This window comes from Armigeres subalbatus, chromosome 2 (genome assembly GCF_024139115.2).
Source record: "Armigeres subalbatus isolate Guangzhou_Male chromosome 2, GZ_Asu_2, whole genome shotgun sequence".
Taxonomy (NCBI): Eukaryota; Metazoa; Arthropoda; class Insecta; order Diptera; family Culicidae; genus Armigeres; species Armigeres subalbatus.
In genome coordinates, this window is record NC_085140.1 from 168,992,053 (window position 1) to 169,014,422 (window position 22,370).

At 36.8% G+C, this 22,370-nt stretch overlaps 1 protein-coding gene across 26 annotated transcripts in view; it reads right to left on the reverse strand.

Annotated features, from left to right (window-relative positions):
* Positions 1 to 22,370, reverse strand: part of LOC134211162 (protein lingerer) — a 51,807-nt gene that overhangs the window by 12,000 nt on the left and 17,437 nt on the right. For 9 of the 26 annotated variants that reach the window (XM_062687823.1, XM_062687822.1, XM_062687824.1 and 6 more), the window contains 6 exons: positions 16,576 to 16,772; positions 15,568 to 15,705; positions 13,858 to 13,950; positions 5,045 to 5,618; positions 4,649 to 4,903; positions 4,363 to 4,524 (listed from right to left, as the gene is read on the reverse strand). In XM_062687823.1, coding sequence (XP_062543807.1) covers positions 4,363 to 4,524; positions 4,649 to 4,903; positions 5,045 to 5,618; positions 13,858 to 13,950; positions 15,568 to 15,705; positions 16,576 to 16,772 — 1,419 coding nt within the window. The remainder of the gene's footprint in view (positions 1 to 4,362; positions 4,525 to 4,648; positions 4,904 to 5,044; positions 5,619 to 13,857; positions 13,951 to 15,567; positions 15,706 to 16,575; positions 16,773 to 22,370) is intronic. The other 17 variants (XM_062687820.1, XM_062687813.1, XM_062687819.1 and 14 more) reach the window with 11 other exon arrangements.

A 22,370-nucleotide genomic window follows, 5' to 3' on the forward strand; every position in this document is an offset into this window, starting at 1 on the left:
CACGTCATGTCTACATGAAAACCTACGTGGTTTTTTTCCACAGCACTTTTCACGTAACGGATAAGTGATTCAATGGTGAAGGAACTCAGTACCACTCAATCGGATCTCACAGGCATTCAACATAAAGTCTACGTGACTTTTTCAATGAGTTACATGAGGAACATGAATAAATAATATTTGTTTTGTTTTTATTTAAAAAAAATGAAACCGCAATTTTTTTTATTGCTATCTTTGATTTGTATTTCTATTTATGTATTAAAATAAATCTTTCCCACATTCGAATTAATTATTACATAATCAATAATAGCTTGCGATGATCCTTATGTTCGGCCACCGTATGACGCAAAAGAAATTGATCCATAGTTGTATATGAGAAACGAGATGTTGTATTTTTGTTGAATATGAGCACGATGCTGGCGAATGCGAGGTCGAGGAGCGTGTGAAAATTGTGCACATGGCAGTTAATGATATGCATTTGTTGAGCTGCAGCTGGAAAATGTCCATCCATGTTCTAGCGATATTTTCCTGCAACTTGTTTTGTAAAACTAGATTAATACAATTTTCGCCACACGAATAACATGGGCATCTGTATCAGCATTCAGCAATACATACCTTATGAATCTCGATGAACAATTAATTCACGCTATTTAGAATTTGTAAAAAATAATGGATTCTTACAAAGTACTGGGGTGACATTGCGCATTTCGAATCGAATCACTCGATTCGTACTTTTTTGCATTCGTTTCGAAAAAATTGCGGCATTATGTATTTCGTTCGACTTCATTCAGTCGCAGTACAAGATTTCGAATGGTGCTGTACTAGCTCAATCGAGTATGTTCTGTCAAACGAAATGTAAACAGAGAGAATAAGAGATAATTGTCTCCGTGTTTATCATGCCGCCCCCTGGAGAGACAACCTTCAGCGCATTGCGAATGTGAGTAAACAAAGAGAATAAGAGTAATTTCATCTGCGTGTAGCATGTTGCCTGTTGCAAAGGCATCCTTCGTGGCATGAATTGGCAGTTAATTTATAAACAAGCAAATCGTGCTCAATGACTATAAAAGCAATATTATTTATTGAGCAGTTGAAATTGATTAAAACATTATGCCGATACGACATGTTTTATAAATTGAGATATAGTTACGACACAAATTATAAGTTATAATAAATTATAAGCAACTCGGTCGTACGAAAACCATTTTGTTTTTGTAAATGTCTTGGCTGTGCATGGCTTTTCTAAATCATTTGTTTAAACCGTCTAAGACGAATTAAGTACTATCCATTTAATTCCACCAGTTAATTTTCGTTATCTTTGCAGATACGTATTTCGACCACAACTGTGTGGTCGTCTTCAGTGTCTTGTACTTGACTCGACTTGCTTATAAGTCGAGTCAAGTACAAGACACTGAAGACGACCACACAGTTGTGGTCGAAATACGTATCTGCAAAGATAACGAAAATTAACTGGTGGAATTAAATGGATAGTACTTAATTCGTCTTAGACGGTTTAATACATTCCACTAAACGAGCTTAATATATTTTTCTGTCATTTGTTTAGTTTGATTGCTCTAATTGTATTCAAGTGTCGGTCTTCCACCGTCATTAGTCGTCTGAGTATACGCGACCGCATGCGTAGAGCAATCAAACTCATCAAATGCTTTAGCATTTATTATAATTATTCGAGTTTATGCCACATATCCAATTTTGAGCTAAATAATTTAAAGCTAAAAAAGGATTCGATAATAAATTACTTTGATGTTTCCATGTGCTTTAGTTAGATGCACTTGGGTCATCTCTTGCGCGTTTTTATTTAACTCAACTATTTTTACGTAGATTTTGGAATATATACGTTTTCACGCAGATTTTCCCCATAGATTTTTCACGCGGTTTATCGAAATTGTCAAGAAATACGTGGAAACTGCAAAAAAAAAACAATTTAAGTTGAAGTCGTTTTTACGAGGATTTCGGGATAATTAGAGATTGCATATTGTCTGGAAACTATAAAAGTAGGTATACTAATGACATTCTTTCCTTCAAGATACAATAATGAAACATTTATACTCTTCCCGTAGAGAAATAATAACAAATATAATGAAAAACTTTCAGCAAGAAATGACTCTCGAACAACATTCGAAAGCTATAAAGGTGACGAGTGATTTTCATTCGACTTGAGTCGTTTTTCAGTGTGCTATCGAGTCTCCATAATGCCAAAACATCTCGTTATTCTTGTACCTCCTCGAGCATACTCGAACGATGAGTCGTTTCCGAGATCGAATCGAAAACCGTAATGCCAAATATGTTCGACTCGATAGAATTACGTTCGAATCGAGATGCACAATGCCACCCCTGATTTGGTGAAAACTTTTGACATACGAAAAGTTTTGACATGTAAACATTAAGCTGAGTGAGCTTCTCTCTCAACTTATGCTTTAGTGAAGTGAAATTCACGTAAATCATATCGTTTATTTAGGTTAATCTCAAAAAGTTTCAGTCAAGATTCATGTTACACTCCTTACTTTTCATAGTTTTCCGGTAAATAGAGTGGGATGAGTGAATTTAGTGGGTACGTGATTTTTCACGTACTATTAATTTGTAGATTATTTTGAGTGTAAGTGATATATCTTGGTGGATATTTTCCGTGCATGCATTTTTCCTCCTTGGAAAAAAAAAAACAACGGAAGTTGGTTAAAATTTATTAGATTCGTTGAAAAATGATGTGGAAGAAAAGAAAGCTGCATGGAAGTCTAGAGCTACAGTTTTCCGGTCGCGTTAGTATAAAATTTGTAGTCTTTGTTCCACTACTTTTTGGTTAGTTAATAGCGGCAATATTAGCAATTTTCGAGCAAGAAACTGGTTTTCAAATTCTCAGCGATTCTCATTGACATCATTTCTCAACAAATCTGATAAATTCCATTCAACATCCGCCGATAACTTTTTTTTTTCAAAAGTGTTTCTGCGGTAACTCCAAAGCGCAATGACCAAATGACGGCATTTCAATGTATCAATGCATCAACAACGCGAAAAAGATTCCCCTTTATGGGCAGCCCCTGTTCATTTTTTATTCATTTCAAAATCACTATATTGCAATACATTTCAAAAGATGTAGTGGTTACCTGCTGTCTTGTAGCTTTCACTAAAATTTCACGTCACCAGTACGTACAAATCACGTCAGGTTCACCTGATCAAACACGTAACTACTTTCAAGCTTCACGTCATTAGTACTGGAAGATCCAGTCAGAGTCACCGGATAAATCACGTAACTCAAGGAAACTAAAATTTGTTCAGGTTACTTGTCATTCAGGTCACTCTTACGTGAAAAGTATGGTGGATGAGAACCACATTCGTTTTCAGGTAAATATGACGTGGAGATTTTGCAGAGTGTAGGGGAACTGCTCCTCCATCTTCATACCATGTACCATATCAATACCATTTGAAATCAAAGAATTGGTGCGCAAATTGCTTTATTTTTCATTTTTGTGATTTTTTTCAGCAGTGAGCACGCCGGATAAGAACAAAACACGACTCAAATTGAGCAGAAATTGCCTGTTTTGCAAATGTTATTGATATAGGAGCATGTTATTAATAATGGAACAGATACCCTACATAATATACATCGACTCCGTTAAGAGTTACATACGCCCAAGGGTATCAAAAAACTTTTGTCCAAAGAACCGTTAGAAACGACCATTATTCCGCCTTCCGTAGGGCATCCGTCTATGAGTATGTTTTGGAAAAGGAACCACCGTCGGGAAATACCTGTCGTTACCTATCTACCGTGGTATCTGTTGAAGTCGTGATAAATTCGACCATCATCAGCAATGCTTTGTTTCAGTGACATAGCTTGTATTTTTCTTATTGGCTTCCAAACAGTGGTGACAAAGGATCAAATTATTACTGCTAGAAAGAGTGCTTTTTACTGAGCACTTGATAATTGGGGTGTAGGTATAATAGTTCAACTTCGTTTGTAAGAAAAAAAAAATTGGTCAACCCCCTTATTCCCGTTCGTATTTGGACTTATTACTACAGAATCAATTGAATTTGGTACACGGTTAACATCTGTAATTTTCTAGTGATGTACGAATAATAAGCATTGCGGTCGGAATAGAAGTGCTGCCTGAATGGTGCAGTTACATGCTCAATGTGATATACTTTTACCAAAAATGTAAACATCTCAATTTATCATAAAATTGAATTCATTTTCTACATATGCTACACCACTGAAACTTTGAGGCTAATTTCTACCATTCCTACTGAAATTAATTCTAGACTTTTTTTTCGATTATCAAACATCTAAATTGTTTCTGCATACACATTCTACAACAAATCAGCCAGTACGAATAAAAATGGAATTGGCTATCATACCTGATGCATCGCCTGATGCATATTGATGTTGTGGTGCGTCGGAATCTGCGGAATATAGAGATGCTGTCCGTAGGGCTGACCGGACGTTGCACCAGCAGTCTGTGTTCCGGCTATATTGTAAGGTGGCGGAGTGCCAGAGTGAAACGATTGTTTCTCGTACGACTGTGGGAGAAAACGAAGTAGAAAAGCGAAAAGCAAGCCAAAATAGTATAGCATTGAATAAAGGTACATTATGAGCGAACGTATGAGCATGTTGCGTGAATAGATATGGACTCTAAAACCTTACATTGACTTTGTTTAGCGCAACATGGCTCTTGCCATACATCGAAGGCGCTATATCCGAACCGCTCCCTCCAGCCGATTGTTGATTCGACACAGTTTGTCCCTTGGACTGCTGTCCAACACCCGAAGATGGGTAAGGATTTTTGTTGTAATCCTGTCCTGACTGACTCAGAGCATCGTAACCACTAGTTCCATAACCACTGTTGTATGCCGGCTTTTGGAATTGTCCCCCGGACGTCGCATTCGTCGCCATTGGTTGCTATAGAGGTTGTTGAAGATTTTGGGTTGTTATTGTTGCATGATGATTGATTTTGGTTTTGAGTGAGAAGAAATACATGCAAAAAAGACAACAAGTCAAAAATCTACGTTCTTCTGCTAAATAATTAAACTAACTACTAACAGGAGGATAAACTGCTGGGGTGCCATATTGGAAGCCGCCGGGCATCACATTGCCGCCGTAAAAATAAGCGTATGGCAGGTTCAACATAGGACCACCAGACCCTGTTTGTTGTGACATGGTACTTGGTACATTACTAACAGGAGACGAGTTGTTGTCGGTCCGTGTGAACCGACCATCGGACATGGTTGAGTACGCAACTGAACCGAGGTTAGCGTCGCGCACACCGGCCGCACCGAGACTCGTCGGCGTCTGGTAGTTCATATCGTAGTATCCAGGCACATGAGAAATACGTTGCTGCAGCATTTGCAGGTCTTCGTACGAGTATAGTGGCTGCTGATAGAACGGCACACCGGGCTGGATGTACGGGCTGACCATGGGTATGTTGGGCACCACTCCAGTGCCACTGCTACTGCTGCTTTTAGCTGTGGAATTGGTCACTTTAGTATTCGTTAAACCAAGCGATGGTGAACTCATACTTGTCGTGGATACCACGGAGCTATTGGGCAGCGAGGACGATGAACTCGACACACTGTTATTGTTCGTACTGTTGTTGGAAACCGTGCTGGACGAAACGCTGAAAAGAGAAACAAAGTGTTCAATCATTCTCGAGGTGAAGTATATTATGTACTGGATACGCTGAAGTATTCTAAAACACTGCTATGTCTGAACTATATGGTTTCTATTTCGAATTCAGGGAAGTAGATTAAAGCAGTGATTGCAATTACACCCAATTGCATTTATTAAACTTAATGGCTCATAGTACAAACGTTGATCACATCTTCTACCGAGGTTGCAGCAATTGCTACTGAATTGGAATCAGCATTTTAACAGGTGTCGGAATTGGCGTAAGCCGAATCGGAACCAGCAACGAACGAAATGTGACGTGCCGCACAATCATCTACCCGCTAAATTTATTGCCTTTCAATTAACTTCATTTCAACAGAAACATATTCGAATTTGTTCTTTATCTGTGTCCGTGCTTTGAAGCTGCAGTGTGCATAATTATCGAAAACCATTATATTCTGTTAAAAGGTTCTATGACACTACCCCGAACGCCAGTACCCCGAGTACCCCACTACCCCGAAAGGCCGTTACCCCGAAAATCATAATTACATTACGTATTAATACTGCGGTCTCTTTTTACGCAGTTATATGGCATCAATTTCCCTGTCTACCTCAATTTCCTAATATTTGAGCTGGAAGCGCCCGAAAGAGTGAATGCCACAGAAGATGTTGATCTGGCTTCACGGCTAGCAGGGAAAAAAACAGTTTTATGAGATTGGCAACACAAAAATTTTCTATACAGTCAACTCTCTAAATCTCGATGTTCTATATCTCGATATCTCTCCCTATGTCGATGGTTTCCTCGGTCCCTTCAATCTACATACATTTTGACTTTCTACATCTCGATAACCTCCCTATCTCAACATCCTTCTATCTCGATGGGTTCTGAACATATTTTGTTCAGGATTAACTCTCCTTATGTCGATATGTTCAAATTTTATGGCTACTAGACCATCTTTGGACATTAACAAACACATCAACAATAAGAAATGACATTTGTTTTGTTGTCGTTTTTCGTAACAACGAGCTTTTTTGGATCTAGTACCCATTTCAATTTTCCTCCCATTTCTCGATCTCTCCCTATCTCGATGGTCCCTTCAATATCGAGATGTGGAGAGGCGAAAAAATGAAATGGTCTGTGTTCGTATCCGCGGTATCTGCATAACTCGAAAACGGCTTGATGGCATTCATTCGCACAAGCATTTGCTCAGAATAAGGTAGGGCAGTAAACACCTTTTTGCCTTTCTCGTACAACTAAGTTGTACCGAAAGGCTATCATTTCACTCCCAAAACGAACTTTTTATAGAAGCCTCTGAGACCCATAGTATTGTATACCAATCGACTCAGCTCGACGAGCTGAGCACATGTCTGTCTGTCCGTGTGTATGTGTGTGTGTGTGTATGTGTGTGCACAAAAGCTATAAAAAACATTAGACAACTTTTCGTATAGAAATCCTTAACCGATTTTCTCGCAAGTTTCATTCGACAGGGGACAAAGCCTTGTTGATCACTATTGAATTTCATAACGATCGGTCATTGCGTTTAAAAGTTATGAAGAAAATGGTACATCGGACCATATGAACCCCATATAATGTTGGTGTCCTTACTAAATGCGAGAAAGGCACCACCAACGCTAGGTGGATTAATCTGGGTTTTTAAAGAACGATTTGCCCGGATCCGAATAATGCGAAAGAGTGAATGCATCCTTCTTTTAAAGCACGAAATTGCGCGGAATAAGGTGGAAGTAAACGACAACATCTGCATTCAAAGCACGCATTTTCCCGAAATAATGAAAAAGAGTTAATGCCTTCTTCTTCTGAAGCACGGATTTCGAATAATGCGAAAGAGTGAATGCATCCTTCTTTTGAAGTACGCGCTTGCCCGGAATAAGACGGGTGAGTAAAGGACTATGTACTACTTTTGTTATTTTGAATATTGTTCAACACATAACATTAGAACCTATTTTCATTATTGTAACGCAATCTAATAAATTAATGTAGTGAGTACGTTTTATTATTTTTATTTTTTGACATTCGGGGTAATGGGATGTTCGGGGCAATGGCCTTTCGGGGTACTGGCGTGACATTCGGGGAAGTGTCATAGTATCTGGTTGGAGTCGAGAACAACGTCGAGCAATAACTCTAGGTGTAGTAGGGATGATAGTGGATGTATTTCTGCATTCCATGACTGGAGAAATGTAAAACAAATCTAGGAACTTGTCATAAAACGAGTTTGTACTATCCCATTTAATTCCACCACTTAAATGTACCTTGACAGATACGTATTTCGACTTCAACAGTAAGGTCGTCCTCAGTGTCTCGTACTTGACTCGACTTCGAGACACTGAGGACGACCTTACTGTTGAGGTCGAAATACGTATCTGTCAAGGTAAAATTAAGTGGTGGAATTAAATAGGATTGTACAAACTCGTCTTATGACAAGTGAAGACATTCCACTAAAAAGCTCAAAATAATTTTCCTAACAAATCTAGTCACTTTTTTCAAATAGGCGTAACTGTATTTGACCTTGAAACTTAATTTGAATTAACTGTAATAATCGCTATTCCAAAAATCAATGTCTGAATCAATTACGCCCATTTGAAAAAAGATCCTAGAAATCTCTTCGCTGTCGTCTGATACAAGCTCAATTAATTCGCAGCTAACTGAGATGAAAAGCAAAATTTCAAAAATTATGGACACGTTGCAACTAATTGACGTCAACGATGCACCTTTGAAAACAAGTTTCTTCCACTCCACTCGGAAATCAACCGAATAGGTAATGAGCAGGGGCGTCTCGTGAACTTTTGGTACACCTGTTCTACCAGCCTGCTAAAAAAATATACATCAAGCTGAGGTTTCGAATGAAAGTTGTGTATTTGATCTAATATTATAACCTTTTCTTGTACAACGTAACCAAATATTAGAAAAAAAAAACAATTTAAACAGAAAGGATTTTTAAAACAATAAACAGCTTCCTAATCTCCCTACTAAATTAATCTCTTTTGTTTGTTCTAAAAATGTTTCAAATTAAGATGCACTCAAAATTTAAAACTCTCCCAATTCGTCCGAAATCTAACTTGGTAACAGTTGACGATAACTGGATGTTGCTCAGAATAGAGATCTTTCAAATCGGCTCTTTCCACCATTCGGTTGCGCAGGACCCATCGCCCCTAGCATTTAAAAACTCTCACATATTTTGTTGTTATGAAGGAAATGTAATTAACCATTATTAGTATCATCATTTGATGCGACCCCAGATTGAGTGTACTGCAATGTTTTAGAGTTATTTAGTTTTTCAAATTTAGTGAAAACTTATTCAGGCCTCTAGTGAAAACCTGGGTGCTGCGGATAGAGCCGCTTTTTCTGTTTTCAAGCGAGTAGAGGATTATTTTGAAATCAATCTAATGAGCAAAATTATTTTGCAGTTACTTAGCTGTCAAACATTTCCCACTCTTCGAATTTCTCTTTCCATCCTGCATGGTGGCGCACGAATGTGCAAGACTCTACATGACTTTATGATTGTTTACATACATTCTTGCTCCTATCAGCTGTTGAATCTCGTGAAATTTCATAACGAGTGCTTTTTAATTGCATTCCTACTAATTTTACACTCGAAATATAATGCGAAAATATTTGTTACAAATAATACAAAACTCAAACTAAGTTTATTTTTATTGTTTCTCCCAAATAATAACAATACTTCTCGATAAAGAATCTGAAACGAACATAACCACAATCTTCAATGTTTGGCTCCGGCACAATAGAAAATTTTGGCTTCAGTTTGACAACCAAATCGATTCTATCCGCACCACCCAGGTGAAAACTATGCCTTTTTTTATGTTGATTGGTTTTGATTATTTTGAAAAAAAAAAAAACATTATTAAATAATTCAATTTTATAATATTTTATAATAATCAAATTTTGATGTCTTTTTAAAAACTCAAACATTAATTTAATATTGTTCTTGATACTGAATTGTTTATGATGCATAATCATCAGGAGAAAAAAAAACTGACCGTTCCCAATCATCGAAGTATAATCGAAAGCGTGTGCGGTCGCGGTGCGCCTTTCGGCAAAGCACAGCCCGACACTCCGACCGAGTCTAACCGAAGATACGTCGCGTCGTTGGTTGTTCTCGCAGCACGTCGAACGGGTTGGACTCCTGCGCACATAGCACGCACAACATTCATCTAAACGTGCCTGCGTTGCATGCGAAAGAGGATGATGTGAGGAAACGAAGAAAGCTGGCAACGCTCACGCTGGTTCTACGCGCGCGGAGAACAAGTGCGCATACCAAGGAGGAAATTATTTCAAAACTTTCGTCATGGCGCAGGCTTTAAATTTTACTTCTGCCAGCGCTGCTGTTGGTTCTTTATGAATCGTACGACTGGCAAAAGCTTTCTATGTGATGTGGTGTGCTGTTATTCGTCAGAGGAACACATATTTAACTGATCTTGTCTGAGTTGATCCGTCTACGCAATATTTTGTTTCGTTAGATATTAAACCATCATTGGAAACATTACGTGAAACTTTGTTTAAAAATTTCACTGAGTAATTATTTGCCCTAATTAATAATTGCAAAGAAATTAATTGTAAGGACATTAACTTTCCTACTTCTGAACTAAAAATGGTTACCTGTTCCATGAACAGGTAGAACATATGAACGAGTCGCCTCTGGTAATGAGCGACACGAATATTTTACTACTTTGTCTTTAATTGCTCTACATTCCAATTGGAACTTGGCCTGCTTTTCAACTTAGTATTCTATTAGCATCTCCTCAGTTATTAATTGAAAGCTTTTCTTTGCCCGCCATTGCATGAATATGTATCTTGTGTGGGCAGTACAATGGATACACTATGCCCAAGGAGTCGAGAATGTTTCCCCCGAAATATCCTAGACCGGACCGAGAATCGAACTCGCCATCTCTGGATTGGCAATCCTACGCCTTTGCTCGCAAGGCTACTGGAGACCCGAAAATCATTATATTCTGTTAAAAATGATGAAATCTTTTTCCAACAAAACTTATAACGACATGCCATCCGATTCCAAGCCTCCTGAAAGTAGGATTACGAGCCTCTTGAAAGGAGGCTTCCGAGATTCTGGAAGGAAGGCTTCCGTGCTTCTTGAAAGGAGGCTTCCGCGCCTCTTGAAAGGAGGCTTCCGCGCCTCTTGAAAAGAGGCTTCCGAGCATCTTAAGAGGAGCCTTCTGAGCACCTTGAAGAACCGCTCTCAGCATCTTGTAAGGGGATATTCAATTATCAATATTTTTTATTGGAGTTGTAATACATCCGCCATTACGGATTTTTGTTATAGGTGCCCCCCTGGGGCCAACAAAGATACCCCCAGGATTACATGTACACCAGGTTGGGAGCCGCTGTGTTAGCACATGGAAACCATGAAGTCTTGTATCTGAGCTGTTCGTTTATTGTAAATCTTTAATGATGTAAATTGTTCAATGAATGTAATTTTGTGCTCCTAAAATATTAATAACAGTACGTACAACATTATAGTGTTGAAGACGTCCCAAATAAACAAAAATAAATATTCTATTGCAACGATCGCCTGGAAATGTTTCAAGATTTATTTCTCAGATTTTATGTTCCGGAATTTGTTCAAAAGTTCCTTGGAATTTCCTTTATATTTCTTACACTGAGGATACTGGTCGTAAGATTTTCATACGACCAAACTAATGAGAATGTTTCATAAGAATTGAACTATGAAAATCATAAGATCATATTTCGGTCAAATCTATCTTCTTATAGGATTTCCAACAAGACGATGCCTCGAAGCGTCGGTGGACGTGTGGTGTTATCACACGTCTCCTAATCACGACGTCCATGGTTCGAAACCAGGTTACACTTTTTTAAACGAACTTGAAATTTTCATGAGATTGTCGTATGAAATGCTTTCTATTAGTGAATCGTATGAAAATCAATACATTTTCTTGTGGCGAAATTTCAAAAGAGAATCGTATGATAGTCTTACAACCAGTATCCTCAGTGATAGCTATTCACTCTTGAGAAACTTTACATCATTTGCTCGGCAAATTCTTCAAAATATCTTCGACAAATCCTTCGGAATGTCCTCGTCAAATTCTTTGCAAACCACTCATTGAGGAAAATGGCTCTTACGATTTTCATAAGGCCAATCTTATGAGAACATTTCATAAGAATGGAATTATGAAAATCATAAGACCTTGTTTTGACAAATTCTGGATATATTGGCTATCCAGCGAAATGTTTTCTTGAGGCGTTGATAGGCGTGTGATGTAATCACGCTTCTCCTAATCTCGACGTCCACGGTTCGAATACGGGTTACATTTTTTTTACATATATTGAAAATATTGCATAAGATCGTCTTATGAAATCCATTCCATAAGAAAAATTAACACATTTTCTGATGTCGCAATTTCAAAAGAGTATCTTATGATGTTCATACGACTCGTTTCCTCAGTGCTCGACAAATTCTTATGAATGTTTACGACAAGTTTTTGTTAATTTTACGGAATTCTCTCGAGCAATTCTCTAGCAGTTCCTTGGTAAAATCATTGGAATTTCCTCGGGAAATTCTGCCAAACTTGCACGGAAAATTCTTCTTAATTTCTTCGGCTTATTATTTTGCAATTTCCTCGAGAAGTTCGTTGGAATTTCCTCGCCGAATTTTTCAAAATTTCTTAGACAAACCCTTCGGGTTTTGCTCGACACATCCTTTTTGACTTTATTGAAAATTAATTTTTCTATTCCTTCTGCAAATTCTTTGCAATTCCTCGGCAAGCTCTTCTGAGTGTCCTCAGTAATTTTTTTTTTAGGAATGAGCATGAGCATGATGACCGTGCATTTCGTAGTTGCTACTCCGTGATCGATCAGAACAATCGCAATTGCACAGGGAACCAATGGATGGAAGCATGGGATTTTGCTCTCCAACCTCAATGTGCACAGTCTAAGAGCTCTAGTATTTTGAATGGTCGATAACGGCTGGCCACGTCCTCACGGTCATCGGGGATGGGAAGGAATTGATGATGCAATCACTCGTCCACTGCAAGCCGAGAACACCTCTGCACTAGCCACAAGTTCCTGCGGAATTTTATTGGAATCTGGGGTTAGGTTTTACGGCAGAGGTTCATCTTGGTTAACGGGTTGCCAATGTGTTAGTAATGAAAGGGTGGAGTATATTCTAATTGGATACCGAATACGAGCTTTTTGGCTCATTTCGAATTCTCACAGTTACCTGCTAGAGAACTAATCAAGTTGTAGGTATAGGTATATAAGATGGAAACGGTATGACAGTTAATTTCCAGTTCTAGCGATTGCCATCCGTGGTATAGCGAGGCGATATAAACTCGGAAAAATCACGTTAAGCGCTGACTTCCTGCCGTGGAAACTTCGAAGAACTTGCGTGGATAGTTAACGGAGGAAAAAGTTTCTCGAGGAAATACCAAGGAAACTGCGAAAAATTTATTTAAGAAATTAGGAGGAAGAGGACTCCTAATTTCTTAAATAAATTTTTCGCAGTTTCCTTGGTATTTCCTCGAGAAACTTTTTCCTCCGTTAACTATCCACGCAAGTTCTTCGAAGTTTCCACGGCAGAAATTCCAATATATGCGTTGTAAACATTTACTATTGAATAATGGAGATTTCTAAAAATTTCAACCGGAATGTCCAAGCCACAAATTTGTCATTTTACATAGATAGTATTATCTACCTATAAAAGCTCGAAAGAAAAGAATAAAACACCTATTCCTTCGGTTCTTATTCTGCCCATAAATGCATAATTGTTCTATGCGGATGTGAAATCAAGCAAACATGGGATAGTTATGCATGCTATCGGCAATATTGCAAACAAGAGGACTCACTGTTGAAAAACAACGGCATTTCATATTTCCATTTCTGAATATGGAAGCTGTGTGATGAAGAATTAGAGCTGTAACACTACTTAGAAGTATTTTTTTAAAAGGATTGTACCAATGTAACTTAAATTACCAAAACACATTTTTCATCTTGTTGCGCATCAATTCGTTGTTAATTACTAGTTGAAAAGCTGTTTGATGCTTTTTAGCACATTTGAACGTCACTCAAAGTTTTCATTTCTCAGTTTGATCTGTTTTACAACAATTCAAACTGAAAAAGCTAGCTGAAAAAAAATTCGACCAACTACAATAACAGCTGGACAGCATGACACCGAGTTATAAAACAACTTTGAGGACATAATCAATGTTCAACAAAACAAAATCTATTTTAACAAACGACTTACCTGTCAAACTGCGTAGAAACAGGAGTATCCTTTAGCTTCGAGCTACTGAAATTGCTGTACTGCCCGGAGGAAGTGCTGGTGCTGCCAGAATACCTAGTTCCACATGTGGCGCAATGGTAACGATTGTTCAGTGAAATGCACAAACAGCACACGGTATCCCAATTGGTCAGTTCCGAGCGCAACAATATGATAGGTTTTATGTATGGGTGTGAGTGTGAATACATTAGGATTGATCAATGGTAGATGACGTTGGTTGAAGAAAGCATTGGGTTTGTTGACCACAAACGGGGTTAGCGAAACAAACAAACATGAAATGTAAAAGAAAATAAAACATGGTTAGTTTCATTCATTCATGATTTTGTTTTAAATATGTGAGTTACAATTAGGTAAGTTATTGAAATTAACTATCTAGAAACTGGAGTATTCATTGGCAGATTTTTTTTTACAATAAAATTTGATTACATATTGACGCAAAAAATATGAAGAAGAAAAAGAAATCTGTCAGAGTAATATGTATTAAAATTAGAAAAATTGATTTTTTGCTCCACGGCGTTTTTACGATTGTGGTCTATGAGCTGATTGTTCTCCGAAAATGAGAGCTCATTTGGGTAAAAACTTAGTGGTTAGCCAAAGTAGACGCGGCAGTGCAATTTTACAGTTTATTTATAATAATTGTTATACCTTTGCGTGAGTCGTGTCGCGCTTATGGCCCGTTTACATATGAGCTAGTTCTAGCGGACAATGTACTATCCGACAATACTAGCACGAAATTAGCATAATGTAAACGCGTATTAGCGAGGACAATTCCTGTTTACATTGTGCTAATATCGCGCTAGTATTGTCGGACAGTGCATTGTCCGCTAGAACTAGCTCATATGTAAACGGGCCATTACTCTGGCAGGAACCTTAGGCTGCGTCCCATTTCCTCATCTAAACTAAAAAGTGACAGTTCTATACTGTTACAGAATAAACCTGTGAAGGGTAATTTTTAATTTTCGAATTGTTGTTTTTTAATATAATTTGAACTCAGCTTAGGAAATAAGACGCAGCACTAAAACTGCATATGCACAGTATTTTTTTGAGAAAATTAGCACGAATTGTTGAGCGACGCGAAGCCCGTGTTTGTTGGACATTTTATAGCTCTTTGATTGTTTGTGCCAAGAGGCCCAAATTTTATTATAATCATATTTGTATTTTATGCCAAATGGTCATTGTGCAAAGCGGTCGCTATGCTAAATTGCTCAGCACATGTCAAATGGTCGCAAAGCCAAATGACACTAACCTAGCCAATTTGTTATGCTAAACGGAATTATTCAAATTGGGGTAGCCCCTTACAAGAGCTGTATGACAGCAAACACTTATAAAATAAAATGTAGTTTGGAAAATAAAATAATAGTTTAATTTAATCCGAAATATGACAAAAAAGTATTATGTCTTATTATTTTAACTCTTTGTTAATAGGATATCAACCAATAAACCAATATAATAAGGTATTTTCTTGCATTTTTTTTCCACTAGATATGTAATTCAAAAACGGCATCGGAATTGTTTTTGATAACAAGTTACACGCTCTCAAGTGGTAGTCGGTCGGCTTACCAGCTTTTATGAATAAGGTGTATGCGCTTCTCCCTCGATTGATTCTGTTGGGAGTGCTGTTGACAAAAAGAGAAACGAAAAACCACACAAACAAGCCGTATTCTAAAAACTTACCCAGTGTTGCTGTTCAGGCCGGTGTTTCCGTACACATTTTGCGAGCTGTTCTGATAGCTCTGCTGTGAGGGAAAAGCTGAAGACGTTTGACTGACCGGATACTGGCTAGATAGATAACCAGTGTTGGTGTTCGAACTGCTGTAGTTCCATTCGAGTGAATCGGGATTGAGTTGAAGACAGAACATACACAACGTATGGAAAATTTTATATACATGAAAAAAATCAGAAACATATTAAATATAAGTTTTTTGCACGTACACTGGAGTCGATTTTTATGCGTTTTGTATGAAATTTTTATACGGTTTTTACGTGGATTTCAAGATTTACGCGAATTTTGGAACTAACGGCGTTGGGATGACCCATCATTGGGCTTAAAGTCTAATTTAATAAAAACAAATATGAACAATTACGTAGTCTTTTACATGGATTTTCGAATACTTTTTTACGCGATTATTTTTTATTGCATGATGATGGATAAGTAAAAACCGCGAAAACTGATTTCCGATTAAATCGTTTTTTGGGACCTACACAATTGTTTATGCCGAATTAGCAATTTACACGGTACTCATAACCCGCATAAAATCGACTTTAGTGTAAATTGAAGTTATTGACATTTTTTAAAAAGATCATGAATGCCTTGAAAACTAGAACAGATTTGATTAAGTGAATATGATTGATTTATCTCATTTTGCTGAGTAATTAACACCACATAACGAAAACAATATAGGGGAAGTGCACCGGTTTTGGCCAACTTAGTACCTATTTTGGCCAACCCTGAAAAATACATATTTTTCCAAAATAATCGATCAGTTTAAAGCAGCGTTGAATCGTGAGGGATATATCTTTTGTTGGAACTAATAAAACCCACCCGAATTGCTTTATTTCTGGAGTTATTCACAAAATTGGCCAAATTAGGAACATGGCCAAAACCGGTACAGTTCCCCTACAATCTGTTTTTAAAAAGTAATCAAGACATTTAATACAAGACATTATGAACGTATATATTACCTGTTATTGCTAACATTGTTGTTGACGGGCAGGCTGGGATTGGATTGATTCACAGTGGACACTCCAACTGAACTGGTGGGGTTGTTGTTGGGCACTACACTACTCGACACATTACTACCGGACTGTTGGTAGGAATTGACACCACCTTGGTTATACGAGCTATAATTGTTTGATGACGCTTGGTACGTCGATACCTGCTGAAAAAGAGAAGATTTTCAACATAAACATCATTAAATTTATACGTGAACTAATGTTAAATAAAAATTCTAAGGTACAATGGGGCAAGTGGGTAAAGGAAATCGTATATTTCATGTTCATCAAGTCATAAAAGTTGAATACCGTGCTGTGCCCTTATTCCAATCAGCGCCTAATTCCGTTCACGCAGAACAAAATAATAAATAATGAAGAATTTTTGTATAAAAATAACAGAAACATATTTTTATACTTTTCTTCGGTTATATATGCATGAAAAGAAATGAAAAGCAGGGTCATTCGAGTGATAAATGGTGAAAATTTCAACAAAGTTTGTTGATCGTCACTACAGGCGCCATTTTGACTGTTTTCATTAACCCACTTGCTAAGAACATCTACCATAATATTCAAGCATTTTTAGGTGAAAATTTGCCCTTAATTTGAAACAAAACTGCATAACAAGATATAACAGGTAACATTGCAGTGTATTACCTAATCGTTGACTGTATTGTTTCGATATAAAATGCTGAAAAGTGAAAAATATCTAGACCGGAATAAGGATACATCTAAATCAACTCGTTCCTTATTCCGTTCTATGGGTCTGGAGGATGGATTCCGAAAATTCCATTCGTGAGAATATAATCTATGAGTTAGGAAAGGTACATCGTACATTAATAAATTCATGCAGAATGATGAACTTTAGAAATTCTATCCTGCAAGCAATCAGACCGGAAGGAACTCCGTTCATAACTCTACGCAAAATAGTTATGGGAACGTTTTTCAATTCATGCCGGGGAAACGCAGTTTTTTTTTCAGTTATTAGTGATTGGCGAATTGTCAAGTGAACAATATTAAAAAAGGGCTTCCGAAGAATAAAGAAATATTCAATTCGAACGAAACAGCTATACGAACAATTCCAAACAAATAGAGACATTGTTTGGGAAGATTCAGGCCAAAATTAAAGTATCCAGGCCAAAGTCAAAATTACGTTGAGGATAAAGTGGGAAACTCCGATAGTGAATCGAATCTGCATTTATCTGTGGTACCTAATGCTACTGGGCTGGTAAGCTAGCATAAATGTTCATGTTGAACTCGTATGGTAAGTGAAACAAACGAAAAAACAACCAATTTAGCTAAACTAAGGAAATAACATTCATTGTATTTTAAATTTGGAAGAAAATAACTTTTTTTATTTGCAATAATAATGAATGAAAAGATGTATTTGTGAGAAAAATTATGTCTGATATTAACATCTCCAAGAAATTAAATGTTTTTCGAGTGATTGGAATTAGGAACACGAATGAACGGATTTAGGAACAATGCCATTTCAGATGATTGGAATTAGGACCACACAGTTGCTCAAGTTTATTTAAACTATTGGAACTTAAGTCTATGAATGCATCCCAACATATTTTATTTTCAATTGTATATTGAAAATGACACTATGTAGTGAAATTGCAGCTACAAAATACTTAACGGCTATTTTTTAGAGTTTTTAGACATAGCGCATTGTCTTAGGTGAACGGAATAAGGGCACAGCACGGTATAATATTGAAATTGATCATATTTATGACATAACGAATCATCTATCCAATCTTTATATGCCTGCGAACAAGATCTTTGAAAAATACTTTTAGGATACAAAATATTTGGAAAACAAAAAAATCGGTTTCAACTTTTCACTTGCCCCACATATGGGGTAAGTGAAAAAATGATTTAAAAAGAAGATTTTTCAATATAAGAACACATTTTCTGTTCATATATTTCATGCAAATGTTAATTATACTGAATAGAGCATAACTGTCATCTGTTGTGATGCTTTTTGACACTTCATGAATGCCAAAAGGCACTAGTACCTCCATTAAATGATTTTTATGTTTTCTTTACTTGAATTTTTTAGGTCTAATATCTCATTTCCATTTGTGTCTAACACTACTTTTTGTTTTAGGTTTATAGTAAGATAATGAACCTTGCCGATAATGCAGAGAAATTATCTTTGAAATATTCATCAAACCTGGAATCATATTGTGTTTCATTAACAATCCACTTATGATTTCAGTTCTACATTAACAAATAAATAAATTTTATAAATTTCAACTAAATAAATCATAATTGTTGATTTATTTGCAATAGTAATGATTCTTGTATTTAAGCTATATAAATAACATTTTTCACGAATTATTTATCAAATATGGATTATTTAAAACACTGACACGCTTGGCATTTTGTATTCCTGATTTAATATTACCACGTATCACTGTAATAACCAAAAGCCTTCAAATGAGTTCGAATTGGTATCATTTGTTTATATACGTTTAATAGAAATTATTTGTGTTTGGAAAAATAGAGAAATGCATTAAGTGTCGGGAAATTTTCACTTGCCCCACCCATGGTAAAAAACGGGTAAAGGAATAAAATATTTATTTCAAAATTTTTGATTTTCATATCAATATTTTGTGGCTGGAATTCAAAACTACAAAGAAAACCAACTTATCAATGCACTAATTGAATGTGTTATGGAAACCAACATAAAAAAATATTTGTATTTATTGACACGCAAAACAACTTGTGCAAAAGATAAACTTGAAAGGTTAATAAACTTTTACTCTCGCATGTTGAAATGGTTCATTATTTCATGTTTCACTTATTCAACGCATTGATTTGAATGGCCTTGTATGATTGTGAAGTGAAATTGAATAATTCTGTGCTTCATCAGTGAAATACTTGCGTTTTTTTCACTTACCCCATTTACCCACTTACCCCACTGTACCTTATTTGAAATTTTGTTTAATAAAGTTCTAGCTAAACTTGAAATGACCCGTAAAACAAAAATAGGGACTAGAAGAAAATATCAGATTCCACACTACTACTCTTTCTTTCCTCTTCATACGCAAGCTTGGTAGAAAGGAAGCTCGTAAGATTTATAGCGTAACAAAAATTGCCTTCCGCTCGTTTTCAAATCCACTTCTATATAAAAATCAACATGCCAGCCGTATCCTAACCTAAACGGAACTATCAAATCTATACTTTCGCCTCTAATTCTGTCATGAACATGTACGTCTAGGTTTGGGAGATGACATTAGTATTTCAATATAATTGATAAATAGGGTAGTTTTTAAGTGTCGTCTAAATAAGGTCCAATTATTATATCGTCATCGTTGATATGATCCCTCAATAAGAAAGGGAGGAAATGTATAGGCCGGTAATCAGACCGGATAGTCGGCATACCGCATCGAACGACAAATGCCAACGATGCATAAACTTTGCAGCTTCCCACAGAATGGTAGTCCGCTAATTTGCAAGTTCATGCTAGAATGTCTAATTTTCGATCAAAATTTATTCATTTCAACGCAGTTAGCACAACATCGCCTACATTACTTATGATACTTTCACTATATTACTAAAAATGTTTAAATTTCAGATTGCTCGACGAGATTACACGTTTTATAGAAAGTCTGTTTTGCATAAGAAACAATGCTGAAAAATATTTTAGCTTGCCATACTCTACCAGATGAAATTTTATCATCAAATCAAGTGACAATAAAGTAGAATCAAATTATTCATCCTACAAAGTCATAATCTTCAAATGAAAATGTATACGATGCTCAAAAACGGCCCTGACCCATCTTACCCCGTGATCCATCTTGCCCCGCCTAACTCTACCTCACAAAACTTGGATTTAGCCTACTAGGACCCTACCTGTTATTTTGATCAAAATAGTTGAAAATAGTGACTTTTTACGAGAAAAAGTGACTTTAGTGACTTAAGCTAGAAAAAAGAGACTTTTTAGTGACTTACCCGAAAAAAGTGACCAAGTCACTAAAAAGTGACCTGCTACCAGGCCTGCCGCTTAGCTAAGCTTTGACTGACTACACTTATATTTATTAGAGTGGGGCGTCATGGTCATTTTTTCAAATCAATGGTTTTTCGAAGCCATTCTGGGTCCTGAACAACTGTGCAGAATCTTGGACCGATTGGTTGCTTCCTCGCTTTCCGCATCGCGTTTGAAGTTTGTATGAAAATTAATATGGGAGAACGTATATTTTTGCATTTCTACTACTAGAGGTTTCAGTTCATCGTAAACCAAGTGGCACATTGCGTTGAAGTATAACCCAAAGGATGCCGAAAAACTTTGCTGAAGAAGGCACGTTGCTGGATCGTTTACGAAAAAAGTTATAACGCTTGAACATTGAGTATTCAAACCATATGCAAAAAATCGTTTATTCTGCCAGCACTGCCGTACTATGTACACCAATAATTTAACTGAGTGTTATTTCAAAATAATTTATCTTATAGGGCTATTGAGCTAATGGGAGCTATCCGGAATTATTTCACAAAGAAAAAAATCCGACAAGAAGGTAGATGAGTTTTGCCCTTCGATAACCATAGGTTGTCCGGTAGTGATGGCAGAAACATTGATTTCTTGCATATGGTTTGAACAATCAATTTTCGAAACGTAATCACATTTTTTGTAGACCTTCCAGCTACGTACCTTCTTCGGCAAAGTCTTTCGGCATCTTCCAGACTATATGCTAACGTATTCAGTCACGTGATTGATGATAAACTGAAGCCGCTAAGAGCAAAAATGTAAAAAGTACGTTTTCCCATACTAATCTCCATGTAAATTTAAAACGCGATGCGGCATGCGAGGTCACAACCAATCGAGCCCATATTTTGCACAGTTGATTGGGATCCCAACGCGATTCAGAAAAACTTTGATCTCACTTGATCGGACGAAGTTTGCGTTTTTCCATACAACTGCGCCCCACTCTAATATTTATATGGTTGCTACTACCATCAAACGGGGTGGCTTGCAACCAGTGTTGGAAAAAACTCAAAATCTCAAAACTCATGGATGATTCAAATCAAGCGTGAGTTGAAACGCACCCAACTCAGTACCCAAGAACTCATGGATGAGTTGAATCATCCGTTTGAATCATCGTAGGTTTTCTTTTGTTCTCCTTCGTTAAAAATAGTGAATTGACGTTTGTTGCATAAAATATTAGACCTCTTTTATGTATAAGCAATAAATTGCCCCCAAATTGATTTCAAATGCGTTTTTAAACCAAAATGATTTTTTGGCAAATGAGTGAAATGATGCGTTTAAGCATGAAATATTCAAGCGTGATGCATTCCTTTAAAATCGCAGATGATTTCGTTCGCACGGGAGCGCTCGTTGATTGAGATTTATGAGTGATGTTACCAACACTGCTTGCAACACTTTTCAAATTTCTCTCTCAATAATACACCCGATTCTGTTTTTACACGGATTTTTTTACACTGCCGTGTAAAAAAATTCCCATGCAAAATTTTTGCAAAGTTGCTCCAGTTTGCATGATTTGTCGAGAAATCATAAAAAAAATTTTACACGGATTTTCAAATTTTGAACTACAAACTTTTTTTACACGGAACGCATCCCCCGTGTAAAAAAAGAATCGGGTGTACTGAAGGGGCTACCCCGTTTGGCATAAAGTCATTTGGCATAAAGCCGTTTGGCATAATGGTCATTTGGCATAACGCAATGAAAATGATCTTATTTTTAAAATCATATTCCTTACGCAATTTAAAGCTAGACTTCAACATAGACTTCTTGATATTGACAA